At 43.4% G+C, this 24,940-nt stretch overlaps 2 protein-coding genes across 2 annotated transcripts in view; one reads left to right on the forward strand and one right to left on the reverse strand.

Annotated features, from left to right (window-relative positions):
* The window catches only part of LOC142960313 (rho GTPase-activating protein 7), a 76,074-nt gene extending 74,129 nt beyond the window's left edge, over nucleotides 1-1,945 (forward strand). Inside the window, exons 16-17 of the mRNA XM_076102116.1 lie at nucleotides 1-174; nucleotides 1,837-1,945. Coding sequence (XP_075958231.1) covers nucleotides 1-174; nucleotides 1,837-1,945 — 283 coding nt within the window. The remainder of the gene's footprint in view (nucleotides 175-1,836) is intronic.
* Nucleotides 1,946-7,940: 5,995 nt separating this feature from the next.
* Nucleotides 7,941-23,178, reverse strand: rars1 (arginyl-tRNA synthetase 1). Its single transcript, XM_076101921.1, has 15 exons — nucleotides 23,020-23,178; nucleotides 21,895-22,029; nucleotides 21,150-21,341; nucleotides 20,423-20,531; nucleotides 19,980-20,080; nucleotides 19,202-19,323; nucleotides 18,732-18,852; nucleotides 17,981-18,110; nucleotides 17,763-17,867; nucleotides 17,218-17,396; nucleotides 16,544-16,653; nucleotides 14,864-14,969; nucleotides 10,829-11,001; nucleotides 9,177-9,424; nucleotides 7,941-8,293 (listed from the first exon to the last, which is right to left on the reverse strand). Exons 1-15 carry the CDS (start codon nucleotides 23,062-23,064, stop codon nucleotides 8,184-8,186), a joined length of 1,986 nt encoding a protein of 661 aa, XP_075958036.1. The 5' UTR covers nucleotides 23,065-23,178; the 3' UTR covers nucleotides 7,941-8,183.
* Nucleotides 23,179-24,940: the final 1,762 nt, after the last annotated feature.

The raw sequence follows: 24,940 nt of genomic DNA on the forward strand, positions 1-24,940 counted from the left end.
GACCTGGCAGGCGGACCCTTCCTCCGGCCCTCTATACCTGTCCTCCGTGTCCACAGAGCACCCCGAGGTGCTGTCGGAGGGGGTTAGGGCCCACGTCCACTCCTGCCTCTACCTGCTGGAGCCCACCGGAGCCAGGAAGACCCGACTGACGCACCTCTGTCGTACAGACACCAGGTGAGGATGCAGTCGCTGCCTGTGTGAAGGATACCTGCTGGATAGAGACAGTTATGAGATAGTTTTGCTTTCATAGACAGTGGACAGATAATACCGAAATACAAAAGAGGGGCTGTGTTCTCACTAACCCTTGCTGTCTTTCTGAGTTGGTTGAAATTACCCTTTAAACCATTCACCGTGTTTTTAATTTATAATAAATAACATTTGCATGAAAACGTGAGGCCCAATCTGAAAATGCTTCACAATAATTAGTGCACTTTATGTAATAAAGTCGAGTCAGAAGTACAACCAAGGGCAACGTCAAAACTTAGTTGATCTCATCCGTCTTAATTGAGCCCGTTCTGTGTTTTTGACCTCGGCCAACATCTATCTGCAGCACAATCACCACCTCCCTGTAGGTGAGCACATGATGAGGAGGACGAACAGCCCTCCTTCTCATGATTCATGCCCTTTGATACTAAGTTGCTGCAGGTTTTCCGCTGCTTACATGATCAATTTGGCTCCATTTGTCTCAGTTGATTAAATGAAATGGAGCTCTGTGCAACTCGAAACAGGTGGTGGCGTCTCTCTCGCAGAGGGCCGGGCTCGTAGCATCTCCGTCATTAAACTGCGCTATAGTTGCTGCTGTTGTTTCTTTTTTTCTAACATGCTGCAAGAGAAGGCAATCGCAGATTTGATCAATTCAGTTATGAACACAGACAGTTTCAATATAGCTGAGAGCACAGGGAGCCAGAGGGGGGTGGAGGTTCACACCTCCTAAAAATCTGCATCATCATTTTTTTTTTTTTTACTCAGTAAGTCAGAATCGCAGCCATAACTTTGATTTACTGATCATAAATCCTCAAGGTCAGTCATAAATCTGATTGAATAACTTTCCGTCCATCGTTTTACTGAGAAACAGACTAAAGTAAAGACAGATCTGATCTATAGCTGTGTGATTATCTCTGCAGGCTTTCAGTCGAACTGAAAGGATCGCGTCAGCACGCATCCAGACTTGTGTCTCTTTCTAATTTTCCCGACGAGTATGTGCTGAATAAAGAACAGAGGTGGTGGGTTGACGGGGAAATCTCCACGAGCTGAAAGTGTTCTGCAGCGCAGCGCAGAGGTGAAATGAGCTTTGATTCCAAGATCATTTACAAAACAACCAGCGTACCGTTGGCCCGCCGACGCTCCCGTTATGCAAGAGTGATCGTGTAAGAAAGAAGTGGAAACACCCAGAGGGATGAATGCCTTCGCTCTTTCTTTTGTCTGTCACTTCCTCTCGCCTTCAACTTTCCTCTCATGACAGAGCTCGAGCTGAAAGTCTCAAACAGCCGGGCTGTTCTGGGCAACCTCGCTGTGACATTAATGTGAAGTGTTTGTTAACTTCTAAGGTGAGACAACAGTACATTTCCTGTTGCGTTATTTAGATAAATAAATACTTTATTCGTGTCTTTACAAGATACATGATTCTACAATTACCGTATGGAAAACATTGTCCTCAACAAACCTTCATTAAATATTCAATATCGACTACCTTTTTGTAAGTTTAATCTTCCATGAGCATCTACACAAATAAAATAGAGAAGAAGCTTCTCGTGTCATTGACACCAGTCGAGCTGAGCGTTTGTTTTTCACTGACCTTTTCTTTGCTGAAAGATCTCGTTGGTTTTTATCTTCCAGGGGCCGGTCCCAAGAGTGGCACAGCAAAGTCAGCGGCCATCTTCTGGCCTCCGGTCTCCTGGCGATCAGGGACTCCTTCAGAGCAGAACACAAAGAGACCAACATATGAGTCGATGCAGATGTGGAAGCTGAGGAGGATCGAGTACTCACCCCTAACTTGTAGTCTGGTTGAACCGCGTCCCTTTCCTCATGGCGGAATGCTGGAAACAAGAAGACAACGGCATCCTTTTCACAAGACTTTCTCTAAGTTTTTCAAAGTGGAACTCGTGGCCCAGAGCACAGCGAGCAGGGAAGGTGACCTGTGAGGGCTTCCCTGAAACATTTGAACGGCAGTCTCTTTGGCTTTCTTTTCAACTTGCTGTGTATGTTCCCTTCTTTGTCAGTGACCTTGCAGTTTGCCGGCAGCATTCCCTGCTGCGTCTGTTACGCTTCACACTCAAGTTCACAAAAAATAATGCAAACCCTGGCGAGCTCCGAGGACGTTTTGATGGGAATATGAAAAGCTGAGGCCTGATTTGACTTCTGAGGAAAATGGGCGAGATGGAGCAAGTGGACAGAGTTGTGACATTTTAACTTTGCCCAGTTTTTTTTCTGTTCCTAAAACATGTTATCCAGAAAAAGAGAATCGCAAATTGAGTTATCGTTCTCTCCTGAAGATGGAGAAAGTGGCAGGGGAAACGCATGGCAGCTGCCTGGATGAACACAGGAAATAAGGACAGAGAACATCAGGAAACAGAATTTTAGCCACCAGACATTTGGCTTCAGTTGAAAGGGAAGAGGAGAGAGAAGGCAGGAGGACGACGGCATCTGTACTAAAGCAACGTCACGGAGAGAAACGAGACACGGCAGCCCTGAAACACGGTGAGGTCACTCGATGAAGGGGTGTCAGAAACCACCAATCCTGGTGTTCCAACGCCACATGAACTGAACTGTGGAGGTGAAATCAAACCCCCAAAGACTATTAATTTTTCAGACGCGGCACAAAGCAGCTGGATCCAGCTGTGACAAGGTTTCAGCACCCTGCCACCCACGTCCCTTTATCCCATTTGAGTGACTGTTCTTACTTTTTTAAATTCACACTTGTGAATTTTGACCCATTCGATAAAAGGACAAACACACGTGTGTGTGTCAGTTCAAAGACGGGCGATACCTACCTCTCCACGGGACGACGCCACAGTTACGTGACTTTAAAGTTTGACGGACGCCACACAGCGGGGGGGGGGGGGGACAACTTTCCCCTCCATAACACTTGTATTTATTCTTGGTCAAGAGCGTGATGTCCAGTCTTATTTCATGTGGCACTTGAGCCTTACTTCACTGTCCAAGTTGGCTTGTTCTATATATTTCAAAGTGTCAGAGTTATGAATTAGGCCGTCTGTGTGTACATGTAACGGTAAAATGCATTCAAACACCGCATTTCAGATTATTTAACTTAATGTATATCTTAAAACAAATCTTACATCGACATACAAATCTCTTATTTAATTGCGAGAAATGTTCTCTTGTTTGTGTGCGTGTGAAATCTAGATTTATCAGTGCCAAACGCCTAATTAAAATGTTTATTTCTCTCTGAACCCGTCTCCTGTTGTGTTTCTTCCTCCTCTGTGACTCGTCTAAGTGCCAAACAGATTACCGACTGTAATTTCAGGGGAAGGTGGGGGGGGGGGGGGACAGCAGGCAGTGTGGAGACGAGGTACCACACTGCGCCACCGAAGCGCAAGAGATTAATAAGCCTGGCACTGCGGTCGCGCTGCCGACTTCCAACAAACTCAAGACTGTCGCCTCTTTCTCATGCTCACGACGCCCACTTGTATCTCATTTGCATACGGCTTATTGACGTCTCTTATTGATTCATCTCTGATAAACACTTGGTGCAGAGGCACTCGGAGCGAGAGACAGATGCCGAGCAACAAAACGTGATGTAAAAATACTTCTTGTGGCGAGGACACCATGCCCCGGTCTAAACAGGATTTTAAGGAAGAGGGATAATTTATGCAAATTACGAATAACAGAAGCACAGAAGTGCCTGCAGGCGGCTTTCATTTCTGTACGAGTCTGTTCCTCCCATATGGTGCTAAAATACCATGAGGCGTATTTGGGATGAACTCGAGGTCAAAGGTTAAAGGCAAAGAAAGTGGTTAGCTATTAAGTCAGCTCCCCAGAGATCAGATGCTTTGATTACATTCAATACATTTTTATAATATGAACCTTAAATCAAATGACTGATGTGCAAGGAGCAGCCTGTAGTGCTGAAATGACAGAATCGTCACAAACTCTGGAGCTCTTTTTAGCCTCTTTACTCCCAAACCAGAGTTAGAGAAGAGGAAATGTCGGACTTACGTTCATCCGGTGGACACAAGCACACAGCTCCAATTGGACGATAAAGTTCCTTCACATCTGCTGGATGTGGAAATCTAGCTGTAACAAAGAAAGTGTGGTAGACGTGAGACATTCTGCTTCCATGTGGCCAACTACATGCATCATTGAATTATAGAGTAGAAGAAAGAAAATCTTCCAAAATGGAAAAACTAAACTTGACCTCAGTTAAAGTTGCATTAACACGTTTTGGCCTCAGCTTGAAAGGTTTACTGACATTCAGCAGACACAGCAATGTCAGCAGAAATGTAAGTCCAACATTCACTCTTATTTTAACTCCGGTTTGGTCTCCACCACCTGGGGGATATATCGGTCTGCTGTTAGGTGTTGGACAGGTGGTGTAAAGTGGGTTTATCGTAGCGTTTTCACTGGAAACAGCTGCCTGCTGGATTAAAAGCAGTGACACACAACCATACAGTGAATGTAAAATAAAACTAGGAGATAAAAGAGGCTACTACGCTCTGTGGAGGTGGGTTTATCACTATGAGCGACGTCTTTCATATTACACAAAGTCCTTTGTTAATCTGAAAAGGTGTGGATTAGTGCAGCTTTAAGTACTAGAACACAAAGATTGTACACAGTACTCAAACATCCATGTTTACCTTCCACCTCTGGTCTGCACGTCCCAGCTGCACCAGCGGGACACCCCCAAAACCTCTCTCCTGAATGTTAAATCCTCAGCCAGGAGGATGCCGATCCTTTCGGATCACCAAGGGCAGTTTCTCCAAACCACAGGGCCTTCAAACGGGGCGACCCCCCGTCACCATCCCGCCTCTCTAATCCACCCCGAGACACGAGAGAAAGGGAATAAATATCAGATGAGGCCACCGGGTGACGAGATCCGTCCTTCCCATTGAGGCGGTGGAACGTTGTTGCTTCCGAAGGCGTTATTGAAGCAGCGTGGCAGGCTCTCTCCTCCTGGAGCGACTGTCAAAACACCTTTAACACCGTCCTTCAGCAGCGGCTCAGAAAAGAGAGGCACGACTCTTTGAAAGCTTAATGAATCTTTCATGAAGCTGCTCTGGGAATTATTGCCTGAGAAGGTACCGAGATGAGCCATCAAGTCCTGGGACCTACGGAACGATGAGAGACGACTAGAAAGGAGAGTGAAGATATTTCATACGTTTCAAAGATGGGTCACAGGCACGCATCTTCCCCCACAGCACTCTTCCAACATGTATTGTATGACTTGTGGCAATTTCCAGAGTTGCACAGCTTTTATAGCGATGGAAGTGCAGGCTTAACAATTACAGGCTGCCTCAGTGCATGTGATGTATAATTAACTTCATCAAATGGGTTTGTTTGCCTTGGACTTTAAATTCCTGCAAACAAAACCCACTTACTCACACACGTCATGGAAGGCAGAGACTGTAATTGTCGTTGTCTAGAAAGCAGCTCAAGTCTAATGTGACTTTCTATACGTCAACGGCTGCTCAGCAGAGAGGACGACGCCGCAGAAAGCAATTAAGAGTTGAAATGCGAGCAAAGCTATTCTCTCTCTCTCACTGGTGCTTTATGTGTGATTAGAGCGTCTTACACACTCACTCTGATGGCTGAAGTTGGATGTAGAAAATAAGACAATCCCGGTGAACACCGGTGCAGTGTGTGTTGCTTTCATTCATTCTAAGGCCCACAATGGTCGGACCCCATTTAATAAAGGATACCTACCAGAATCCAACAAGCATGAATCAGTGTTTAAAGTGAATAACAATGTATTCACATCCAACATTATAGAGTTGAGAGGAACTTCATACCTGCAAAGTTAGGAGAAGCTCCTACAAATAAGGGATGCGTCAGTCCTGACTTTAGGACTCAAACGTTTTTGGTCTAACAATAATTCACGAATAATGTTCATGAATTCACTTCATGTTAATGGTTAATCAGCTATGTTAATAATTGATTAATTGTATTTTTCAAACAAAATGCCAACATTTTTAGTCCCAGCTTCTAATTTCTGAGCATTTGCTGTATTTTATTCATGAGCACAGTGAAGACGTCCCCTTTAGAATACCCCGACACTACCGCACGACGTCCTCTGATCTCACCACAACACGAGCCGGTGGCACCGATGACAAGCCTCAAGAATAACTACATAGAATTAGCCAATCTCGCTAATGACCACATTATCTATGCAGATCATACTGAGGCATCAGTACTAAATTGAGACCGTTTCATAACCAGTTAAAAGCTCCTCACAGTAACTTTAAAACCTTTTAACTACTAGGCCTGTTTTTAGCCCCCTGCTCGAAAATTGCATACTCCTACTCCTTTGAGTACACTACCCAAACTACAAGGTCTATTTTAATAATTTTGATGCTAGAATACTGGTAACACTTGTGAGATGTGTTGATATACATATAGATTTTGTATATGTTACTGGTTAATATAGAAAATAAGAGATTACACAGCTGAAATTGAAAACATTCAGCTCCGCCTGGAAAAAATGCACTTTCAGTGATAAAAGGTTATTGAAATAATGCAGTATGATCCCTAAAAACTTTCCCAAGTCATAGCATAACTGATCAGTAGTTATTACAAAATGGTTAGAGTGGAATAAAGTGAATAATAAGAGGTTTTAATTACAAAGGGGTCAGGCGAGGTCATCATTTTCGAACCAGCTGTTGCAGCTTACATTGTACTTTTATACACTATATAACTATATATTTCACTTTCTTTATCACTCATATGATTCACTACATCCAAATACAGATAATAGGAATCATATTCACATTCATAACATCATCAGAGCCAGTTTTGGCTGTCATCTGTAGGATTTTCTCATTTCATGTGTGTGTCTGTGGCTGGATCTCAGCCTATCCTCGGTCGATTTCCAAAAACAACCCCTCCTTAGACGCGTCACAGGCTTAGGAAGACTCATGACAAATTTGGTGGTGATCGTCAAAAGATTTCATAGAATAAAGTTGCCAGAAGTGAGGCGTGTACCCCGGCGGAAATTTCCGGTCGCAGGCAGTCTGACCACTCGCCCAAGCCCCCTTGACCGCTCTTATTCTGGAAACAAGTCGGAAGTCAACAGTATGCAGTTGGCAGCAATGACTACAGCTTTGGAACGGAAATTCCGCGACGTTATTATCCATATTTTGAGAAAACTTGGGCGCATAACCACGATTTTTTTCGGCGAAGTTCAGCATGAAGGTACGTTTGATCATCCACAACGGTTTAGTGCTTCTACGGATCGTAAAACAGAAGGTAGTTACGTGTTCCGCCACGTGTGCTAATGCTATTAAATGCTTTGTATGACTGGGTAGCTGTTAGCATGAGGGTACAAACATTGATCCTACTGTACTCATAGCGCCGATTTCTGGCCCGGATTTGGTGCTTTTATGCCACGATATTGTTATACTTATATGAGTAGCCTATAGTTGTCTTTATAGTTTATAATAAGTGACTTATATGATGTTGTTGTCCACACGTTGCTATTTCATCCAAAAAAAAAAGTGGCCGTGTCCACACTACTGGCTAATAATCATGCTATTTTCCGCATTTGATTTTGGGGTACCCTAAACCCGAGCGCCCCCCATTTGGGGGGCGCTCGTAGCCAGAAGGTTAACAGAGAACATGAATAACAGCACTTTACACTTGATCTAAATGGGTTTGTTTTGTTTTTTCTCTTCTTTTTAGCTTCAATTCAAATTTCATGCATCACGATAGTAAATCGCTTTAAACAGAGAGATCCACAATTAGACAATAATTGACAACAGACTGGGTGATTGTTTTGGTTTCACATCGGTTCTTTAATAAAAAAAAGAAAGTTCACATGAGATGTTAATGAATGGACTTAACATACGTGATGTTTCCTCCCAGGATGGATGTAATAACTTTGTTGGAATTGATTCTTAAAACCTAGCGAGTTTTTGGCTGCGATGTGTGTGATGGAGAACGTTTACTGTTTATCGTCACGTCGTCACTTCTCCCGCTCTGGATTCTGGGACAAAGATGGCGGCACTGTGACATCACATCCTCCCGACGGGGTTGATGCCCAGGATGTCGAAGCATTTGGCCATGATGGCCGCCGTGGCCTCACAGAGCAGCATCCTCCACATGTTGACCTTCACCACCTCACCTGGAGAGAGAGAAACACACATTTCACAGGTAAATACTACAGATATATGACCGATATAGTACTATCTACTAACAGATTCAATAGGTGATTTAAAAAGAACTAAAGAAACAAGAGATGAGAAGAGCGGGAGAGAGAAAATAAACACACTGGGAAGTCAGGCAGATTGGAGAGATGGAAAACAGAGCGAGAGAGAGAGCGAGAGAGAGTCAGAGGTGAAGCACAAAACGATAACAACAAAAGGTCAGAGGAGACGTTTAATGACGGCAGCAGACTCCACAGCATCAAATGAGAAGCAACGACCCGGACGTCTGCATCCACATGCAACCTCCATGACCGTCCACCCCATCAGGCCTGATCGCTACACGGAGCAGAAAATCCCATAGAAATTAAGTCGGTAATGAGCAAGAGGGTGAATTAAACCGGTTGAACGGCAAAAACTGGTTTGTAATTTTCACAAACAAGTGTAAAGGACGAGGACAGAGTGCTGCTCATGCTGAAGTGAAGGCGACGAGGAGATAAACGAGGCCAAGCAGACATTTTCCAAGGCACCATTTCCTGTATCCTGGGACTAAACACACATCAGTCTGAACTGTTTTCTGTCTGAAATAATGAAAGAAAACAATAACCTCCAGCTGGGGTTACTGCCACAGCTGAGAAAGTGAGACTTAGCATAATTAAGCAGCTCTAAACTTGAAGTTGGAGCACTTTAGTGCACCACAGGGAGGCGTTTCTAACAGGAACAAGTGGAAGACTAACAGCGCTCAGGCAGCTTTTAGTTAAATCCCTCTCAGAGTGAAACCTCCCGTTAATGTGCCGAGTCCTATCGTGAGCAGAGCGTTGATGAGCGTGTGCTTTTGATCTCGATATCTTTCTGAACACATACCCGTCTGTCTGTCCTTCTCTATGCAGTAGCAGCTGTCGTAGAACTCCGTGAAGGTGGTGGCGAGCTCGTACAGGTAATCGCAGAGCGTGTGGAGCAGGAGGTCGTCCAGGATCTTCTGCAGGATCTCTGGGAAACGGAGGATGCACTTCCCCAGCTTCCACTCCTTCTCGTGGTCCAGCAGGACCTCCGTGGTCTCTGCTGCTTTCCTCAGCATGGCCTCATCGATGTTAGCCAGACGAGCAATGGACCTATAGGAAGCCAATAACGCCATTAATAAAAATATATATAACATATGAACGAAAACGTTGTGCGTGTTTGCAGGTAAGCGATCACAGCATTTGAAGTTAAATCATAGTATCGCCTAAAAGAGGAGGATTATATCTCGAACTACTGAGGATGTTTCCCTGTGATGTTCGTGTGAGTGTGGTGTCAACGGGTGGTGTAGCAGCAGACAGATCCAGGAACAGTGTTCCCCAAACATCTTTCCAGTAATGACCAACAGGAGTCTGTTCCTTTACAAACTGACACCGCTGCCTTTGGTGTCCGCACCTTTGGAACAGCAAAGTTTCCACATCAAGAGAAACTTTGTTGTATTCAGAACAAAAAAAAACAACAAAAAGCATTTTAGGTCTTAAAAGCAGCTCCGTACGCGACACGCTCGCACAGTGAATCTCCTCGACACGAGCAGATTGTAAAATGTCTTCGCTGCTTCTCAGATGTGAGTAAAAGCTGCTTCTATCCGTTTTATAATCGTAGTATTAATTAATTAAATATCTTTGGGGTTTGAACTGTTTGCCAATCAAAACAAGTCATTTTGGGAGCATTTAAATATGGATTGACCAATTTGTCTAAAAGGAAGGAATAGAGTTCAAATACATGTTCTTGTGATGGAGAAGGATTATTAAATATTCACTTAGATGAAAGGTATTTTAAGGAAACTGCTTTTAAACCCAACACACCTAAATAAACTTTTGGCGGGCGGCAGCCCCGAGTGAGTGCTCTATTGACTAAATGCAGGAACATCGAATCCTCTCATGCGAGACTGCTTGCCCCCCCGCGCTGAAAAAAAAGATCAATCTTTGCCGGGCACGGTGCCACCCCAAAGTCTAACACCTCCAGCGAAGCTGGAGAGGAAGGGGGATCAACGCAGCCCTCTGCGGCCACTCGATACAGGGGATAAAGGGGGGGGGGGGGTGAGGAGAAATTGGGTCTTGCTGACTGGAAAGGACCCCAAAGACTAATCCCTTAGCACGAGCTCCCATCTCCCATGAGGGGCCAGCAAGGCTGATCTGATATGGGTAATGAAAGTACACCGGGACTAGCAGGAGGTTCTCCAACAGGGCAAAGTGGAGCAGAGGACACAGACGTGTCAAGAGGAACTCAATTTAAACTTTCAAGATACTTTCAGCGTCCCAAAGTGAGCGGTCATTATGAATCTGTAGCGGCTCGATGAAGAACGTCTCGGGCAGATTTAACGATGTGTTTTGGTTTACGCTGCTTCCAGGAGTAATGCTTTTTACTTTTAAAAAGGTGAAATCAGAATGGAACAATGTATCTGGTGGCAAAGCTGAATCATTTAGAGTGATTTAACTTCTGCATTATTGAAGCCGAATTAAAATCTAATATGGTGAACATTAGAGCGATCTCTTCACCTGATGCGAGTGAAGGCGTAGAGCAGGTAGGCCGCCGTGTTGCCCCGGTCGTCCAGCATCTTGTCGAAGGCGAATATGTAGTCGTTGATGCGGTTGTGGGAGAGGTCGGCGTATTTGATGCAGCCAAAAGCGACGGACCTCTGGGCTTTGGTCAGCTCCTCTGGGGTCAGGACCTGCAGTCGGACAATTTCAGCAAAGAGAAGTTTCATTTAATAAAAACGACTTAAGAGACTCCCCCCCCCTCCTCCAATAATCCTAAAGGCTTTAAATATTCAGATGACTCTGTCACTTTTATCAGCTTGTAATTACTGCAGGCAGTACGTCACCTTATGTTTCCAACAGTAAAACCAGCGAGTTGAATTTAATCCAAATGATTAATCTAATTTAGTAGCCTGAGGATAAAAGATTAAATTGACTTATTAAGTCATCGCCTTCCCTCGAATGTGTGCGTGACGTGTCCGATACCACAGGGAGCGAACAGCGCGAGGAGCGAGTTCGTGCAGAAAGTTTCATGGTGGAGATTCGATTGGAAAACAAGAAAACTTTCAGTGGAGCAGAGCGCAAAAGAGGCGGAGGAGGTGACGAGATACGAAGCAACAGGTCGTAACGCGACAAATTATTATTATGTTAAAGAATTGGAACAAACAGGAAACAGGAAGAGACAGAACAGTTAAGGAGAGGACAAGACCCAACGGCAGAAGACATGAGAATGTGACAAGACAGAAAATATATTATGACGTGAAATAACAGAAAAGAAAGAGACACAAACTGATGGTGTCATTTTTAACAAGATGGAGGAAATAGTGATTTATTGGGGACTTTTTTTCAGCTGTTTATTTGACTTGTACAAGTTGAAAATGACCAACATAAACTAAACTAAGGTTAGTAGATGTACGTTTGTTGGTTTGGGTCTTTGGAGAAAGAACTAGTATCTCAACCGGCCATATTCTTTAAATCATTTATCAAGCAAATAAACAAAATACCACTCACTCTCTTTGTTTCAACCGTTTGTCTCAGTTTGAGGTCGTTGTAAATGAACATCTCTGTGTTTTGGAAACGGTAATGGGCCTCTTCTACCCGACATCTTTGACTAACTCAAGATGAATCCAATGGTTTTCCAACCGGGGGGTGCAGAGCAATTACAGTGGTGACCACGCCATGAGAAACAGTTGAATTAAACGGTTTCATTTGGAAACGAACAAACTGCTCTAATGCTGGCAGGATAACCAAGATTCATTAACAACAATCTGCATCTATTTTGATAATCCGCTAATTGTGCAGCAGCGACTTATTAATAAATCAACCAATCGTTGCAGCTCCAGTTAAAGCCCCGATGACGAGTCGTAGCGGGACAGACACACAAGGACAGGACCAGAGAGGTCAGGGAGCCGTACGACACAATAGGACGAGACAGGAAAGCACTGGACATAACAGGATACACAAGAAAATAGGACAAGAGTAAATAATAAAACAGAAGAACAGAACAGAGTATGGAGAAACGAAATGTGAGCAGCAGTGTTAGCGGTAGATGGAGGCCAGGGCTGGGCTTGTTTTAATGAGGCAGGGTTAGCAGATGGGAGACGTAGGCACCGACCCAGACAGACAGCGGAGCACCGGGCCAGAAGAGCCTGCAGGGAAACTGTGTTGGCACCGGTTTCCCACAGCCTACCAGCATTCAAATCAGTGCTGTTCAACTGTGTACACTGCACCGAGTACTTCAGATATTACTTAACCAGGTCAGCTGGGTCTGATGTGTTCTATCCCTCTGCAGGTTTAAGTTCAGATACAAACACATCAACATCAGTAGACGCAAACATACAGTGAGATGAACAGAAGCGAGGGTTCTCCGTGTGAAGTAAAGGGAAAACAGCAGCTAACAACAGCCCCGGGATGAAGGAGAAGGCTGGTGAAGCGATCATTTCTGGGTTAAATACAGAGACTAGCTGGAACAATCTGAGGTCAGACGGCGAACACAACAACACTTCCTATTCCTAAACTACCAACAGACACTTCCTTTAACAAGGCTGAGCTGCACCAGGGCCAGTGACAGAGACCCTGTGTTGCAGCGTGAGTCAGGGCGCTGCTGGCTTTAAAACAATACAATAATAAATAATAGCTGTAGCACTTTCAGGTATTAAAAATTAACTGGATTGGAGCCTATACATTAAAAAAAACATTCTAAAAAACGAATGACTACTAGAGTAGTACTTTCCGCCGCGACAGATGCAACCACAAGGAATACTTGGATTGTGGTTCTCGTAACATCATGACAAATCTTAAATGTGTGTTTTCCTGCTCGTAAAAAGGCGACAGTCACAGTACTTTCTAAGTTCAATGAAGTGTTATCTAAAATGTTGTAATTCAGTATTACTGGCTAATCAGATCACTCTGATGAGAATGATGCATTTCAAGTTTTTCTCTTGAACTAAAAAAAACACAAATGTGACAGAGACTGTTTTCAGAAGAAGCATCAGTGAGGCTGCAGACATTAGGAGGTTCAAGCTCACAAGAAGAAGAGAGGAGCCTGATGAGGAGAATGAAAGAGAGCGCGTGTTCAGTAGACCACATGCTGTCGAGCCGTCCTCAGAGCTCAGCAGACGACAAGAAAAGAAATCTGGTGGCATTGTGTGTGTTTTTTTTATAGATTTCAGACGTGGTCGTCTGAAAGCGATCAGAAAGATCCATAATTTCTTGTTTTGTGCAGGATGAGGGCGAGAAGAAGTAGATCGTCTACTGTAGAGTCAGACGGTCATTACAGGGGGAACCAAAAACTGGGCGATAAGCGGAAATAACGAGCTGCCAGGAAGGCCTCCCGGTTACTGAGCGGCTGCTTGTCAAAAGGTTTAACGTTTGACAGAAAACACGGATACAAACCGATTCCAACACGAGCTGAAATAGTGTGTTATAGTCTGACAGCAACCATTTATTATGAAGAGAAGACAAACAAAGCAGACTACAGGTGATTGAATATGAAACAAAAACACCTCGCAGTTAGATATTCATAATTACACTAAGGCGCTGCAGACGGATTTGTCTTTGTTTATTTGTTGTTTTGTCCTCAAACTTTCTTTCTTTCTTCTCCAAAAAATGTAAATCCTTTCAGTTTTAATGGGCAGTTCAGGGGGTCTCAGGCCAAAATAAAACATAGCTCACTCAGGACCATTACACTGACTGTGTGTGTCTTATTTTCTCTTTTTCATCCTTTTGGTGGTGCATGAAGAAAAGTCAGAGGAACACCAGTGGGTAGAATTCATCCTCCCGGGAACACGAATGTCCGTTCCAACGTTACTAGCAATTCATCCAACATTTGTGAAGATATGTTACTCTGGACCAATGTGTGTACAGAAAAGACAGGAAACAAGGGAGGGAAGTGTATGAAATGCAACAACATGGTCCCATTGCGGTACTCACTACTGCTACCCTCAGCTTATTACCAACGTTACTGAAACCACGGAGGTATACAATTCTGATGGATCGGACAATTTGGAACCGGTTCAAATGCTCAAAAGTGGTCCACGGTGGGTGGAGTTAAGATGTAGTTATAAAAGGTCAACAGTGAACTCTCACACTCCATTGCTCCCGTTCCTCATTAGAAACTAGTAGAAAGAACTTGTGTTGATTTCATGCCGTTGAAACTCTGTGGGCATCCCAAATGAAATTCACCCCGTTTCGGGGTGGAGGCAGAAATGTCAGACACTAATATCTTAAAAACCCGAACAAATAAAACCAAAGCTGTCTGGCTGGCTAGACACCAATAGAGGGGAGAAAATTAAGTGTAATGTCTTTGCCCTTTATTAATGTCACCTTTCTCTATCGGTTTATGAGACAGCAGAGAGAAACTTTAATTTTTTTTATAATGTTTCAAAGTAAAAGCTCACGTGTAAAGTTTGGGTTTCATATCCTCGCAAAATTCGGCCAAACAATCCACTGACTCCTTGTAAAATCAGCGGTGAGACACGAGACACAGACATCAAAACGCTGAAGAAAGAAGAGTGAGACGGCCTCTCTCTCCTCCTCGGCAGCCCAAGTTCTCACCTTGTCTCTCTCCTTCTCCTTCAGTTTGTCCATGCACCTCTTAAGCCCCTCCTCCAGCAGGTCCATCAGCCTCACCGTGTCTCCAGACCGGGTCTTAAACTTCTTTCTGAGCGAGAAAAGACAAGAAGAAAAACGTTCAGCGAGTTGCTGTTCGAGTCTTGAAGTGACGAAACCACACAAACCTCAAAACAAGATATCTGGGAGACAAAATAAAAGATTATGAGTTTGTGCATTGACGACTCAACATCCCCACACAGAACTCTCCAGCTATCGTGACAACGAACAATTAGAATACTCCTGCTTGCCGACACCTTGGGGCGTCACATTACGTACAATCACCCAAATCAGATGAGCTTCACAAGCAGAACATGAGCCAAAAACTTAATAACCACACTTATTTTTCTCGGTTTACTTGTAGCTATAACAGCTCCCCCCGTGGCTTAAGCCCTTATTGTCTGGATGAGCAATTATGAAAACAGCATGATAAATTTCTAATGGATTTTGGAGTGGCGCAGACATTGTAGGGCCAATTTACGCCCCCTCAGGTTACTGTGGGGCGTTTAGCAGCACTTAGTTATGGCCTCCGCGAAGCGTAACATCAACCTCCTGCCTGGGCTCGGCACTTCTTCTCCGGACGATTGATTAGGAAAAAAACAACTTTGTGACAGTGTTCAAATTAACTCACCCCATCAGCCACGCAGTAATCACTGCTTACTATGAAATGGAATAAGTAATACACGGGGGGAGGGGTACAGTAAGTACAAATACTCGGGATAACCACACTGGGATTGAGAAGTGGAGCGAATAATGAGAAGGAGAAGACGATGAGGAAGGAGAAGATAAAAAGAGGAAGAGGTGAGCGGGAAGATGAAGATGACGACGCAGACCAAACCGAGGCCACGGGGAGAGTCCGCAGCATGAAAAGTTAAATTTCCACCATGCTCAGCGGTTTTTAGAGGATACTTCCGGTTTATGATAACTCGTGTCTCATTCCGAGCTGCTGTAGCTTTCATATTTGACTTTCCTCACACCGACGTGGTCGTGGTTTCATCTAAAAGTACGTTGGGAAAAACAACACACGCAAAAGAGATATAGTTACACAACTGTCCAACTCTCTGGAGCTCGATCTCATGTTGTGGCCGTTAACTTTTAATCACTGTTCTTCACTGAACTTTTCGGCTCCCTCATGCTGAGTAATAACAGCTTTGCATCCTTGTGTTTGAACTATCAGTTAAAAACACTGACTGTACCGTTTTTATTTTCCGATGCAGTCGTGTAGTAAAAATCTCTTTTATGTACGACAATAAATGCAATAAAAACACGAAGCAGTGGTGATAAAGACACAGTGAAGGACATCAGATGATTATAGTGCGGCGGTGACGGTGGAGGAGTCTCAGTCTTCAGAGGAGATGCTCGTCTTTGTTGATGCTCTGATGACAGCGATTTGGATTCCTGTTAAACTCTTATTAGTCCGCATGCAGCTACAACACGCGGCCCTTTAACGCTCTCAGTGTCGGACGTTTTACTGCGAAAGAGCCTCCACATTTAACCCTTTAACATCCACCAACCGCTGCCTTCCATCGGTTACTTCCTTTGTGTTATTGTGAGACTTTGGTGAATTTAAACTAACCCTTTAAAAAACGCTTCAGGAAGAGTCGGCTCTGTGCGTTTTAAACTCACTTGTCTTCCCCCAGCACCACTCCAAAGCCTGCGTGCTCCACCCGGGTCACCTGGGGATTGTACCAGCCAATCATCTGAGCTGCAGCAAACACCAACTGGAAGTGTGTGGACTAAAAGAGAAAATGCACGCACACACACACAAATTCAGTGACATTTAACATAAATGTCAAGTTATACTTTCCAGATAAAGAGAAAACTTCTATCTGGATGGTAGTCTGGATGTTGTTAATGTTTAAAACTAACAAGAACAGAAAGATCCACAGAGGGGTGTCTGTCCGTGAAGTTTTTCTCGTCTGTACTTAAACAGATTTTAGGATGCATTTTATTTCAAAAACACTGTACTTGGGTGTTAAACAACAATGTGTCCTTCATGCCATGCCACCACTGTGAAGACAAAAACAGAGATCTGAGTTTATAGTGTAGTGTGTCCTCCTTCAGCCCTGAAGAAGAAGTAGTGCAGTAAAACTTATAGTTCAGGAATAACAGGAGCGACATTGCCGTGAAACAAAAGGTCCCTCTGCTCCCTATTAGACGTTTTAGATTGTAACTTTTGGTATTTTCGTTCCCCTTTGTTTACCTTCTTCCTTCCAGGTTTATTTGTACGCTGTGTCAACTTTCTTCTACCTAAACTCCCCATCCTCTCTCTCTCTCCTTCCCTCCCTCTCGTCACCCACCTGTCCGCTGTCCGTGACGTAGATGATCATGTCGGCCTTCTCGTCGAAGAGTCTCTGGCGCAGGGCTGCGAGGTCTGAAGTGTCGTAGGTGTACCCGCCGTCCGACTTGACGATGGTGAGGGGGATGGACTGACCGGGGACGAAGACGATCTTACGACCCTCGTCCAGCTCCGCCAAGCCTGAGGAGAGACATTGAAAGAAACAAAAAATAAAGTAATGATGGGTGGATAGGTGAGGAGGGGAGAGAGAGGGATAGAAATGAGTGAATGGAAGAATTAGAGATAGGAAGGTACTATTAAAATCTTTAAGAAGACGTGTGAGTCAATATTGCCCCCTGGTGGTCACACCACAAACTGCAGGCTATAACTTCAGTGAACAACTTCACATTGAAGATTGAGGATTTTAGTATTATTGGCGCAAAGCCTTTGATAACTCAGGTACAGAAAAGGCACAACTTGAACCGTGTACAGAGCCAACAGGGGCTCTAATTGAGAGCCACAAAAAGACAGATTTTAAATGTGACTGTTGAGCTGCTGCACACTGACCTCTGTCCTCGAACTCCTTCACCACCTTTGTCATCATGTCCTGGTAGTACGACTCTCCTCTCTCGATGATCTGGATGTCCAGGCAGTCGTAAACCTTCTGAAACTCTAAAACACATGCACACGTCGTCATTTAAGAACTGGTGTGAAGCTCATCAGATGCGTTGTGTGTTTTAATATAATATAATAGTTATAATAATACAATTGCAGATGCAGTCTACCTTCCCTGGAAACGTCACAGATGAGATTCCAGGCTTTGATGAAGTTGGGCTCTTTGCTCTGCAGTCTGACGACACACTGATAGGCTCGCTTCTTAAAGTCCTCCTCCTCGTCAAAACGCTTCTTCGACTCCTTGTTGAGGGAAGAGGAGGAGGAGGAGAGAGCAAAAAGAGCAGGGTGGATGATGTAAAAAGTAAATGAGGTGTGAAGAGCAGAAAGAACACATGCAAAGTACTGCACTGCAGAAACAAAATGCTCCACAGAATATTCTGGCATTAACTTTCACTTTTCATAATTGACATTGACATTAAAATTTGAAATTATTCATTAAACCATTTCCCTCGTGTGAACTTTGGCTTCATACCGTAAAATTCACAAATAGAAGACTTGAAACTAGAGATTGAGACCATAAACTCATGTTTACAATGTTTACTGAGGTAATAAATCAAGAGAGAAGTAGAGTCATTTCCTCATAGACTTCTATACAACCAGAGGAGTCGCCCCCTGGTGGACACTAGAGAGAATGCATGTTTAAGGAACTTCAGCATTGGGTTCACTTTTCAGAACCGGAGGTTGTTCTCTTCCTCTTCTTCCTTTCAGTGGGACTTTATCAAACACTAACTAGCATTAAACCTAATATTAGTGACTACACGATGTTTTGAAGTCAATGTTTAAGTCGTGTGTCCTTTCAGATACTTGAGGATACCTGAGGATTCAGACAGAGAGACAGAAACACATGGAGCTATAACTGACTTTGTAGAAGGCCTGAAGATCACTAATGGGCGGGGAGGATGTGAGGTAGTCTGGGAATTTATCCTGCAGGTGGGCGATCAGCATCCCGAACTGGGTCCCCCAGTCTCCCACGTGGTTCAACCTGAGAACGGCCATGAAGAAGGTGAGCAACTCGAGAACGATAGTGAAGAACCCGTCCATTGTTTGTTTACCTTCATCTTTCTTACTTCATTGAGACGTAATACATAAAACATGCAGAAAACAAACAATATCACACCCCTCGGGACAAACTTTAGGTTTTTTTGCAGAAAAGATGTCTCTATTTCGCATCCTTGCAAAAAATGTGTTTTCTGTTCTGGTGTGTAGTGAACAGTACAGCCTCACAGGAATATTAATGTGGATGAAGACGCTTAGTACGGGACAGCGAGCTCAGCCTCGCTTAGCAGCAGCGTGTCATCGTGTTTAAAATGCAGCAGGTTTGGTGAACTGACCTGAGAACGTCATAGCCCAGAAACTCAAACAGCCGACTCATGCTTTCCCCGATGATGGTGGAGCGCAGGTGACCCACATGCATCTCTTTGGCAATGTTGGGAGAAGAGAAATCCACCACTACCTACACACACACACACACACACACACACACACACACACACACACACACACACACACACACACACACACACACACACACACACACACACACACACACACACACACACACACACACACACACACACACACAGATTAAACAATAAATAAGACATCTCTGAGACATAAAACCTAATAGTTTGGAATTTAAATGTCTACTGTGAGCATCTCTGTTTTAAACCCTGCTTCAAATCCTCCATCGCTCACAATGTGATCAAACAGACTCAAACTAAAGAGTACATGACTATTCTACACGACGGTGTGACTTCTGCTGTGCTGCAGTCTGACAGCTTTTCTTCCTGAAGACAACCTATTAACGAGGAAAAAACGATATACTTTGCTTTTAGCCGCTTTGCGTCAAATGTAAATTAAATGAATACCAGCGAAAAAATAGAAATGCCCAAAAACTGGCCTTTAAAAACTGTTTTTTTTTGTTATTAATCCCGATCTGTTCAACTATTCTTTCGTATTTTTAACTTTGTACATGATCGTCTCAAGTTTTACTTGCCATGAAGTGCAATGGAAACATAATTAGTGAATTATGATTTCACTTCTCATGACGTACAGCTGTTTAAAAACATCAACATCTGGCTTCACGCTACATGTTGGCGTGTGACGTACCCGCTTCTTGGATTCCAGTGGGGGGGGCTGCACGCCGTTGATCAGCAGGTTGCTCAACAGTTTGGACACAAACGGCTTCTTCAGGTGGATGTTGATGAACCCTGAAGACACGAAAGACATCAGCGGGGACGACGAGGATACAGAGTAAGCACTCTAGTCTGACATTAACAACTGCTGACTATCTGAAGAGGTAGAATGAACTGTTGTATTTCCACCAATACTTGTAATCTATTCAGGACCAGCTTGTGTACTTCGTATACCCGGAAGTTTAAGCTGAAAAACTGTCACGTTGTGCATTTTGTTGTATTTTTGTATAGTAATGTTATTGTTGTTGTTTGGCATTTAATAAATGCAAATATTTCTGAAACTCAGTGAGGAAATATCTCTCCAGTGCTGCGTCCAAGAAAAGTCCTGAAAGAGAATCACAGTCGGCTGTTTGGTACCTGGTCCTGCGATTTCAGTTTTCTGGACGAGTTCGTTTTCCGGAAGATTCTGAATGATCTTCTCTGCGATTTCCCTCGGGTTGACTTTCATTCCCTTTGCCTTCAGCATCTGCGATAAAGTCAGAGGCGGTTTGGCTTAAAATGTGTAAAATGAACCGATATAAAAGCACTAAAATCACACTTTTCATCCCGTAAAGAAACTTTTCCTGACCTGCCAGACAGATAACGTCAGTAAATCCCTGCAGATCTAAGAGCTAAACAGTGTGTGTGTGTGTGTGTGTGTGTAGTAACTATTTTAATAAGTTTCATTTCTAAATTTGATGTGTTGGATGAAAACTGCTGGCTGTGCTGGTTGAGCAGTTGTACTAACTGCTGCAATGCTACACCTCAAAATACAATCCTATCACTAAGAAATATGGCCGCCGCCTAATTTATGAGCATATCTCTGATAAACACAAGATGTAAAGTGGTGCTTTAAGAAGGAAAAACTCTCTTTTACAGATAAATCAACAACTTGGACAGCCCTAATAAAATACCCTTCAATGTTGGTAAAAATAGGTCCTTTATGATTACCGGTTAAAATAACAGTGTTTTTAAAACCTGACTCATTCTTAAAGGTTGTATTTATTCAACAGTAGAAAAATGACATTTAAACAATTTGAGGATCCATTTAGCCGCAGTTAAAGAGTAATTTCCTACGATTCCCAGACAGACTTGGCGGTCTAACCTGGGACATGGCCATGGCGCTGTTGCACTGGTAGTCTCCAAACTTGGCCTGCTGGTTGGGCGCGACGGACAGCGGCGGGTCGTCCAGCTCGGGGCAGGAAGCCCGGATGGCCTCGCCGAAAACCTCCTGCAGCCGCTGGTTTATGTTGGTCATGGATTTACCGCAGCTGGTGGGCCTCTCCTCCTGCAGGCTCTGAGGACACACAGCACATCGGCGTCACGAACATTAACATAATGACGAGGGGAAGGATTTGGATGATGTGCAAACATAATCTTTTAAGTCATATTTTTGCAACACGGCGCCTGTTGGAACAAACACGCTGTGCAGATGGACAGTCGAGAAGTTGATTTATGCTGCAGGAGCAGTTAGGAAAGCTTTTATTTTTTTACAACTGCTCTGACTCGTGTTGACAACAGCTTTAGTTTCTAATCTACTGAATAGTACAAAACTGACATTTGTACAAGAAACAAGTTAAATAAACCATGACAGGCTGTGTTTTCAGGCAGGTTGTTTCAGAGTTTAACATAAATTATCATAAATATTCAACTGAACTAACGAACAGATGAAGCTTTGGATCAGTGAACGGCTCGGACCTCTTTACAGAAGCTTCATCTTTCAGCTCAAAGCCGCCAGCAGCAGCAGCTGCAGCAGCACCAGCAGCAGCAGCTGCAGCAGCACAGGAGGAGGTCGTACTCATGTGCACGGCAGAGAGCGCCCCCTGCTGTCCCGCTGCTGTAACACTCACCCTCTTCAGGATGTTGAGGCGGTACTTCAGCTTGGCATTTTCATCCCGCAGCTCATCCAGATGTTGGGATGCACTCGGGTTCTGTGGCTTTTTCAGGCTCTCGATCTCTGCAGAGAGACTCCGGATCTCCCGCTCCTGTGAAATAAGAACAAGGAAAAACATTTACGTTAGTTATGAAGAAGAACAAACCAATCTGTGAAATGTATACTTGTGATGCAGAAGCTTGATCCTGAAGAGAGAACAGGGTCTACACTACATTTAGCCCACCAAGCTGGGTTTAAATGTATTAAACCACCACTAATGCTTCCCCACCAGGAAGAACTCTGAGAATAACAGAGGCCATAAAGAGCTTTATAGCACCTCAAGTATCACAATGAAACCAAAAACTGATGACATGCAACAAACACTCAGATTACAACAAAGACTTCCTGACATTCATGTGAACTTTAAACCTTACCACACGATAAGGAAACAAATAGATTTAGCCGGACAAATTGGTGTTTTTATCATCACATTTTGCACTTTAACAGAGAACTCAGAAGCTGTGATTAAAGACTCACTCATGATTCAACTTCAACTGAATAAAGGATGAAACGATGAGAGAAATAATACATATTAGTTGCAGCCTTAAAGTAATATCTAAATGATGAAACCAGCTTCCACAGTAACCACTCAGGACCAGAGTTCAGAACTCACACAACATTTAATCTAAATATCTGCTCATTCTATACTTTCTTTAAAACTGTATAGTAACTTCTGCACCAAAATGACACATCGAGTAACTTAACGACACACCGCTTTGCGACGATAGAAACACGTTTGAAAGCAACAAACCACTTACTCTCTGATGTGGCGTCTCAAATGTAAAAAGTTTATTATTTTAATAAAAATAAGTGGCGTTTGGTGAAATTAATGTTAGCCGAATTTAAGAGTGGTGAACACCAACTCGGTAGACAGTCTTTATTTTCATCTACCATGTAGTTAATTTTACTAACAAACAGAACAACGTTAAACTTCTTTAAAGTTTGGCTTCTGTAGGTGTGAAGCTATCCGACAGTCACACACACGTTTAACTTAGCCTGCTAGCTAACTTTAGCTACATTCCCCCACAGGCCGGCCGGTTACCTGTTGTTGCAGTCGGGCTGTGTACTCGGTTACACGGTCTCCCATCTTTGTGAAACACCAGAGAGAAACTCTTCTGTCGGCTTAATGTGGAATCTCGTGGCTGATGAAACAGAGGAGGAAGAATTTGACAACTTTTAAATATACTTCCGGCACAGGAAACGTCATCACCTTCTTCTTCGTGTGTCCTGGCGGATCGCTATACGTCGTCAAAGGAGGACAGCGCCGCCACCTGTATGCTGTAAGTACAGCAACATAACGATAACTACAGTCCACTAGACCAGGGGTTCTTAACCTTTTTGACCTCGGGGCCCAACTTTTCAAGTACAAAGTGTCCCGGGGCCCATTCAAATATTAACACTATTAGTTTAACTAATTGATCTCACTCTTGGTTTGATTTGTATTCAATAACTATATTGTTACCTGTTCAACTCCACCCCTATTTTGGAGCAAAACCACCTAAAATGACATACCCAAATTAAAATGGCTGTAGCTTCTGAACCACTGTGACTATATGCATCAAAAGTATCAGAAAACCTGTAGGTCATATAGAAACAGAGCAGTGGGCCTTTGGAGTCAGTAAAAATTGAAGATTATTGTCCGCATAAAATAAAAAAGTATCTTTCAGTATAAATAACTGCCTGTGGCTGTATCTGTACAGGTAAATGACAGTATAGGGCTGTAACTACACTATCAGTGAACAACTGCCTCAAATTTGAAGAAGATTGGACAAAGTATGACCATTCTACAGTGTTTCTTCCATGAAGAGATCCAGGTGGAGCTCTAAAAGGATATTTGGAGACCCAAATGGACACATGGTAACCAAATGATATTCTGACACACTAAAGGTGTTTCTCCCTTTATATTTTGATATTATATTATTTTCCTTTTATTTTTAGCCTTTGCAAATTGCAAAAACGATATATATATGGTCGAAGACGTGGTATGTAAGTAGCGGACTTACTGTGCGTAATGGCTGCGACTGAGCGCACGATCGAGTATGTGGGTAGCTCAGTTACGCAAGGTTATACGTTGGTTGACGGCTTATAGAAGAGGAAGATAAGGTTTGTACTTTAAGTACTAGCGTTTTCTGAAGCTACTAGCTCCATGGTAACAATCCATTTGGAAAAATCCATAAGAAATGAAAGAAAATCGATGATTTCTTTGCAAAGATGAGGGTTTTGGGCATGCTGGGATACCAAACACGGCCATGTTTTGTGACGTTTTGCGCAAGCAAGCCGTAGGAACGGAACGGAAGGGGAGGGGATCGAGGACGCCGGCGTCCTCGCGGAGTTGAACAGGCAAAACCCTTGTCAAATAAATGAGATGATAGAATGTGATGATCACAAAGACATTTATTTATCATGTGTATGTAAACCTGCATACGCAACAAGAAGCCCAACAGGCTTTCCCACGAGCGTTGGATGTTTCGTCGCTAGGTGTCGCTTTATTTTTGAAGGCTTCAGTGCTTCGTTTGACAGCATTAGCCCACATTCCACACACTGAAAGTGTTAAGAAAGTCAGGATTGTACTTGCGCACACATTTAGACTTTTGGGGGGGGGGGGGGGGGGGGTATGGCACCACTGTCGTCTTCATTTCGTCTTCATTTCTACCACTACAGTGTAGTGGTTAAATCGTGTAATGTTTATGATTCATTAAATGATGTAACACTGCTGCCCTCTAGTGGTTAAATCATGTAATGTTTATGATTCATTAAATTATTTAACACTGCTGCCCTCTAGTGGTTAAATCATGTAATGTTTATGATTCATTAAATTATTTAACACTGCTGCCCTCTAGTGGTTAAATCGTGTAATGTTTATGATTCATTAAATGATTTAACACTGCTGCCCTCTAGTGGTTAAATCGTGTAATGTTTATGATTCATTAAATGATTTAACACTGCTGCCCTCTAGTGGTTAA

This window comes from Anarhichas minor, unplaced genomic scaffold (assembly GCF_050575085.1).
Source record: "Anarhichas minor isolate MPS153535 unplaced genomic scaffold, ASM5057508v1 ptg000027l, whole genome shotgun sequence".
Lineage (NCBI taxonomy): Eukaryota > Metazoa > Chordata > Actinopteri > Perciformes > Anarhichadidae > Anarhichas > Anarhichas minor.

What these genes read in the sequence shown, in the direction of transcription:
- rars1 (XM_076101921.1), bottom strand. Translation starts at nt 23,064, where the DNA reads ATGGGAGACCGTGTAACCGAGTACACAGCCCGACTGCAACAACAG. An exon ending in CTGTGACGTTTCCAGGGAAG is followed by an intron (nt 17,868 to 17,980) that starts GTAGACTGCATC and finishes CATGTGTTTTAG; the next exon opens with AGTTTCAGAAGGTTTACGAC. An exon ending in GAAGGAGTTCGAGGACAGAG is followed by an intron (nt 17,397 to 17,762) that starts GTCAGTGTGCAG and finishes GTCTCTCCTCAG; the next exon opens with GCTTGGCGGAGCTGGACGAG.